The sequence below is a fragment of the Haliotis rufescens genome, unplaced genomic scaffold, assembly GCF_023055435.1.
Source record: "Haliotis rufescens isolate VD_foot unplaced genomic scaffold, xgHalRufe1.0.p SCAF_5, whole genome shotgun sequence".
Taxonomy (NCBI): domain Eukaryota; kingdom Metazoa; phylum Mollusca; class Gastropoda; order Lepetellida; family Haliotidae; genus Haliotis; species Haliotis rufescens.
In genome coordinates, this window is record NW_025964223.1 from 5,890,287 (window position 1) to 5,897,719 (window position 7,433).

The 7,433-nt window shown below is 38.3% G+C and overlaps 1 protein-coding gene across 1 annotated transcript; it reads left to right on the top strand.

Moving 5' to 3' along the window:
• The first annotated feature begins 735 nt into the window (after window positions 1-735).
• LOC124133596 lies at window positions 736-5,684 on the top strand. The gene is made up of 5 exons (XM_046498049.2): window positions 736-791; window positions 957-1,100; window positions 1,561-1,614; window positions 2,591-2,714; window positions 4,085-5,684. Exons 2-5 carry the CDS (start codon window positions 968-970, stop codon window positions 4,740-4,742), a joined length of 969 nt encoding a protein of 322 aa, XP_046354005.2. The 5' UTR covers window positions 736-791; window positions 957-967; the 3' UTR covers window positions 4,743-5,684.
• Window positions 5,685-7,433: the final 1,749 nt, after the last annotated feature.

Below are 7,433 nucleotides of genomic sequence, written 5' to 3' on the forward strand. Positions count from 1 at the left end.
TTTGGCCAGTTGTATTCATATTCAAATATATGCTAAAGACATTGCCTTCTATAAGGAAATAGCACCAATCTTAGCCAGCAACCCCTATTCAAATTCTTACTAACTCTCTTGACAAGACCACTGAATAAGACTACATTCAGTGTTACGAAATTGCTACTTGGATACGAGGAGTAATTTAAACAAATTGTTATATATTGATAAAAAACGGATTTCTGTGATGTTCTAAATTCAAACCAAATGGACATTGCAGTATCTCTGTACGTCTGGGTAAGCTTGATACAGATAGTGGAAAGTAATGGAAACCTGCCGACAACAATTGATATGCAGATAGTACAGAAAGGTATCAAATCATACAAAATATAAACGAATGAGGAAATTGGCTGTCATATTTTCCATTTCTATGCACTTATTCTGCAAGGAAAACCTCGTTTTCATTATCACGCACATTTCGCCTTCCTTGTCACACGTCATGTACAAAAATATGACCGCTTTATCTGACATGTCCAATAGAAATTTATGCAATCAGCTATGATTATGTGTACACGCACATAAATTAACCATATTTGGATATCATTCGGTGAAACTTCGTTTTCAAATAATATATTCTGCAGGGAAACACTCGTTATCATTGTTATCCTGATCTGCTAGGGTTCTGCGTATAAGCAAGTAAATTGACCATATTTGGATAATTTTCGGGGGTAATCTGTTTTCGAATAAGTATAAATTCGTCACTGATTTAGCAAAGCTTTACTTAAAATTTGAGCACTACGCCGACCTCTGTCCACCACACGGTAAGCATATAGTATTTTGATTGAAGTTGTGCTTCTGATATTTTTGTAATGATATCACAATTAATTACTTAAATATTCAGGAAACATGACAAGTTAAATATTTTGGTAATGTCTCTCCTTGAATGCGATAGATACTAATTAAAATTGTGATATTTTTCATTTTAGTCCCAATAGTCATGCCACCGAAGAGGGATGCCTGTACTCTTGAAAAAGATATTCTGGACATTTGCAAAGATGACATTGATAACATCAGTGATTCTGTCAAACGGGTAGCATCAAGGGCTTACCGGGAAGGGAAGGACGGTGCAGGTAAGACATATCACCACTGACGGATATCCATACTTACATCAGAATAGACCCCAAAATAACCCTAAACACTTTTTTAAATTATCTTAAATTATGTCACCATGTTATCACTCAGTTGATATCCGTCGTGTTTAGGGTCACCATCACCATAGTGATCGCCATAAAGTAGTTTTCACACAAGACATCTACGCATAAGGGACTGACCATTTGATATTCTTGGGAAATGGGGGGTCTGAGATTTTATCTAAAAGAATAAGTATGCTTCACATTGATGAAAATGAAAATTGCCTGCCACAAAAATACAGCTGTTTTTTTTAACAATTAGGCTCATACCTGTTTTTACTGATATAATTGAAATAGACCGCGTCTCTTAACAAAATCTTTTCTTACAACAAATGTATAGTACAGTGTGCCCAAAGGGAACATAGACAAAATAGAACATACGTGTAAATTCTATTTTCAGGTCCCTCAAAAAGACGTAAAACACGTGGAAGGTTTCCCTTGAAGACGACTGAAGGTTGGTCTAATACGAAAGTCATTTTTGAGATCAACCGAACGCAAACATTGTCATTTCATAGACATTGTGTTTAATCTTTGGGGTTACATTTATCTTCTATATATTTCAACACTGAAGCAAAATCCCCGACTAGTGCTTGATACTACTGATAATATTTACCAAATGAAATCCTTTTAATAATATCTGCCCCTACATGCATCATGTTTGCAGTTTATTTATAAGTCAATGACATAATGATAAATATCCCCATAGCCTACAACAGGCGCGTGCAGCTGCAAAAAACTATACTCTGTCTTTATTTATCGACACCTCACCCATGTATGTAATCTATTCTGTAACTGTAGCTCCTTACAGCAAAACGGCGTCGCATAGTGTAATTTAACACTTTAAATGGACGTGATGCGCATTAAACATACACGATTTGTCATATGGAGCGCACCTGACAATATGGCTGTATGCAAACGATATTTGTTTTCAAATTGTGGTACATGATGGATACCAGATAATTTCGTTGACAGCGTATTACTTGGGGAATACGGCTTGTTGTGTTGGGAATACGGCTTTTTGTGTGGGGAATACGGCTTGTTGTGTTGGGATTACGCCTTGTTGTGTTGGGAATACGGCTTGTTGTGTGGGGAATACGGCTTGTTGTGTGGGGAATACGGTTTGTTGTGTTGGGAATACGGCTTGTTGTGTGGGGAATACGGCTTGTTGTGTGGGGAATACGGCTTGTTGTGTGGGGAATACGGTTTGTTGTGTTGGGAATACGGCTTGTTGTGTGGGGAATACGGCTTGTTGTCTTTGGAATACGGCTTGTTGTGTTGGGAATACGCCTTGTTGTGTTGGGAATACGCCTTGTTGTGTTGGGAATACGCCTTGTTGTGTGGTGCACCACATCATATTACCGAGGGATAAGCTTACAACTTGTATGTATCTAATATATGGACCTGAAATGTATATCCTAATATATTTTCAGCTCACAGAAATACACACGTGATGTTAATCGCAGCTGATTCCCAAAAGGAAACAGAAAAACAAGTTTTCAAAAAGGATGTAACTGATATGAAAGATGCCATCCTTCAATCTTTTCCCGAACTGAGGTGAGTTGTTAACGGTTGGTATATAGTGAGTGAGTGAGTGAGTGAGTGAGTGAGTGAGTGAGTGAGTTAGTGTAAACGCCATAAGGAACAGTGTTTCAGCTGCTTAAACATCCACACCATTTTAGCCCCGTGCCTGTTTAACATCAGTTTAGAAAGTATTTGAGTTATTTCCCAATTTCTTTTATGATTTGAGGATGCAATTTCACAGCAAATATATTCTGGCCACCTCAAGACTAATTTTCCATAGAATTGTAGACGGTATATACTAACGGGGAAAAACTAATTGTGCTTCATATATATAGTTCAATAAAAATAAAGTTATCATTTTCATGCACGGCGCGTGTTTGTTGGGATGGATCTCACAACTGTGTTTTTTGTGAACAGCACACAATGAGTTTTTAGCTATCTAGGTTTTTTTCTATCCAATACTGTAACTGGTCAGACGACGATATAACTTCGCTGTTCCACGGTGAAGCTGTCAAAACATCAAAACTGAGAAACCTAGTCATTAAATGTACAACATTTCCCTTAACTAGTTTCATTGCTATCATTTGTCCGATAATCGCAGCCACAAGCCGCGCTGGTTGATAAGAGCGCCTATTCACTAAAATAAATGTAATTGTTCCAATAGCCTTATCCAACTTCCTCTGAGGAACGGATAAACACAGGGTGTTTGTATCTATGAGAAGACCTAGCCACTCAATAGACTGCGAAGGTGCCCATAGTGATTTTTCGAATTTGAGTACAATTCTAGACTTCATCAAGTCTTCTTTTATAGCCTCGCCAGACGAGCGGGTAATAGGCTCCGATTGAGCAGATCTTATACTTTTTCAAACCTTTGACTTGCTGAAGAAATTCTTCCCTTAGGTGAGAAATTATTTTCCTCCACAGCGCTTTCAATATCTCTTTGATTGGAGGGGCGGTCGGGTAGCCTAGTGGTTAAAGCGTTCGCTCGTCACGCCGAAGACCCGGGTTCGATCCCCGACATGGGTACAATGTGTGAAGCCCATCTCTGGTGTCCCCCGCCGTGATATTGCTGGAATATTGCTAAAAGCGGCGTAAAACCATACTCAGTCAGTCAGTCAGTCTTTGATTGGACTCCATTTTCTTCAAAATGGCGTCAAGTTTTCCCGCTGTAGATGAATCGTCTAGAGACATAGTAGAGCTTGAGACTTATGTTCAGTGTTACTGCCGTATTGACTAAAGCGAGAGGCCAGCTAAATTTCACGCCCCTTATTTACACGCTTAACACGCCGAAGCTATTTACCTCTCTTAGCCATTGCATACCGCTAAGGAGAAAGCAGTTTCTCACTTATTCATAATGCACTCAACCGAGAGAAACATCATCAACCATACACTTGCAATTTCAGTGAGAGCAACATACATGAGGTGATCGGGACGGATGTGACCGACGGGACCACTGTGGCATCCCATGTTCATGACGAGCTTGTTAAAATGAGGGGAACCTTCGGCCAGAAGGACTTCTTCATATTTTACTACAGCGGGCACATGAAAGTTTCCGAGACTGACCAGTGTACCTTCCGCACAGGTCAACGGGACGAAGATTACATCACAGATGTTGTACTAAAAGATTTGTTTAGAAATTTGAACGCAACACGGTATCTCTTCATACTAGACTGTTGTCACGCTGACGCCGCATCCCTTGGGGCCAAAGGAAAGAACCGCGGAGTCCCAAATCCAAATCCGAGGCTACCTGACTTTTGGAAACTCTTTGACGAAGGACCTTCTACAAGCAAAGAACGTCAACCACGCGCAGTTCAGTGGGGTTCGTGTGCTGCAGATGAAAAGTCTTACTATGACGAGAAAAGTTACTTCACTGAGGGCCTGGTCAATCTTCTCAATGGAACGGATTGCAATATTCCTCGTCGCCCTGTCAATTTGAAGTTCCTCAATGAATGTCTTACGGAAACTTTGGCAGACCGTGATCAGACCCCAGAACTAAAACCGGAAAAGGATGATTCGTTTTACAATAATTTTCTTACCTTTGACAGAGGGAATGAAAACTAGAGACAGCATACAAGCTTTCTGGAGTGAAAACCGGAATATCTTTCCTGTTGTTTTTTTCTAAGATTATGTGAATAGCCTCTATGCTTTCCTACAGCTGGACTATGTCTGAGTGTGTTGTCAAACAACATATAAAGCCGCCTCTCATCTCCCTACTCACATCTCCGCTTAAAGATCCTCACCCAATCACAAACAATAAAGCTAGTAGACGAATGTAACCACCCGATGCATTTAGTTGACTAGTAAGACAAGCATAGGTTGCATTGCGCCTACTTTAATAAATCCCAACGGGGATACAGGCATTTTTGAAGCTATAATAATTTCTCATGTGCTTATGCAAGGTATTTGATTAATACTTCTACCTTTGTACTCGTAACTGCACTATGTCAATAGGCTACGATTGTTCCTTTAATCCCAGAAATCTGAAGTTCTGATTACAATTGTGCTGATAGGTTTCGGACGTTACAACGTCATGGAGTCTTGCACAAGACTTTAATTGTAAGAATATCGCGATGTCATGGTGTAAGAAAGACAAATAGGGGGTAATTATGGGTTGCAAAGACAAATACATATTGAGGCCTTTTGATTGCATTCCTGGGATCGGGTGGTCAGGCTAACTGACTTGGTAGATTCATGCCATCGTGTCCGAATCGTGTAGATCGATGCTCTTGATGTCAATCACTGAATTGTCTGGTCCAGACCGCCTTCATATAGACGGAATATTGCTGAGTGCGACATTCAACAACAACAAACAAGCAAACACTCATGCGTTCATGAGATACGCCGTACCGCTGCTCCTGGTGAAGTTATATACAAAGAGCGGTGTGCAAAGAACATCCATTTCACTATTGTAGTCACCTCTTCCTGTGCTGATATCTATTTATCCTGACACTTGCACAGCCAGCGAAAGTTGTAAATCTCAGAATAAACACAATTTCTTATGTTGTTATTTTTATTTCCATTCTTTACCAAGCAATGCAAGTTTAATTTCTTCTCAGAAACTGCATTCAAAGTTCAGTGATTTTAAGGATCATTAGTAGTGAAAATATCTCTTTTATGTTTCTTACTATATTCCAATCTTGTGTGTGTCGCCATATTCCTTGCGCGTGTTGATCACAACATGAAATTCCAAACAATAATCTTGATTCTTTATTCTTATTCTTGTTTCTCATGTACAAACATTAGATTGACTAATAGATAGACAGGATTTCATTGAGTATATGGCTTTTAAATTTCCTTAAGTTACACATTAACTTCATAATACAGCAGTAATACTGGGTTGGGCTTGTTTAGTTTACAAAGGCATGAACATTTAACAATAAGGTAAATTACAACACAAACCTGGAAATTGCACGTAGTACATAATAGTCCAATAAAATGTACAGAAACAATGCCTTAACCGCACTAAATAAACAGGAAGCTTAATATTCCATATACCTTTCATGACAACTTTAGGCCATGAGAATATTTATGAATAAAAGTTGAAGTCTAGGGCATATTTCCATAAGCCAAGTCTAAATCAGCCACAAACCCTAAGTTATGAAGAATTAAGTTACTATGTATGGTAGAAATTAAGAAGATGCATTTCTAAACAAATTCCTATTGATGATTTTTCAAATGAGTGAATAAATGTTCCTTACCATTACATTGGAACTCACTGGCTCCAAGCATGACTTCCCCATGCATGTTGCTTAAACCACAAGCTGATTTGACCACACCAATCTGTGATTATCTGCCTTCGTATTAAAGTTGACATAAAATTGGCACATGATCAAAAATGAAAAATAGCATTCAAAACCAGGAAATCAAAATAAACATCCTAACCATTACAATCATTTAATATTGTATAATCTGTTGTTATATGCAATACATAATTTGTGGAAATTCTAGACACCAGATTTCATAACTCCTTAACCAATTGAGCTATCATTATTGATAGGAAATGGAAATAAACATTTTGACCATTACAGTGTGTATTGTCAAGTTTGTAATTTGCAACACACATTTGGTAAATTAAATTCCCTCCAAAGTGTTTTCCTAATACAGGATATTTACCATACCAAAACACACAGGCATGATTACCTCTTTATCATGTAATATCATTCTAAATTCTGTCGTCAAAAACCAATTCTCATCTCTCAGAAAAGGAACGTAAATAATGGACGTTTTCCTGGAATGTGCGCATTAGAGCATAACAGCCAATATACATTTGTGTAGTTTAAACTGAAACCTGTCATTTAACAAATGCCTTCACATACGTATTCACTCATCCTTTATCCAAGTGAAGCGTCTCTAGTCTATGAGGCTTTGTTTGTTCATCGTATCACTATGATTTCTTTGTGAAACTGTACACTGGTAGTATTGGGAGTAACGGTCAAGCAGGGTCGAGATCATTGCAAAAGTCGTAGACAGTAGTCTTGTAACCGGTTGAGCAGGAAAATATTAAATCACACAGTTGATCATAAATCTATAACAATAAATAGTGTGTGATTGTAACAATTACAGCGTCAAACGTTTGTTGTAGCCTTCGGGTATAATATTTAAATAGTCTTAGTCATCTCTAATAATATTCGAGTGTACGCCCGTTCAAGGTGTATTTCATTACACAGATGAGAAGTAACGCAATATTTAACAGTAATTTGTTTCCAATATCAGCAGAGCTATATGTCCTGATACATATCCTGAGGTCAGAAT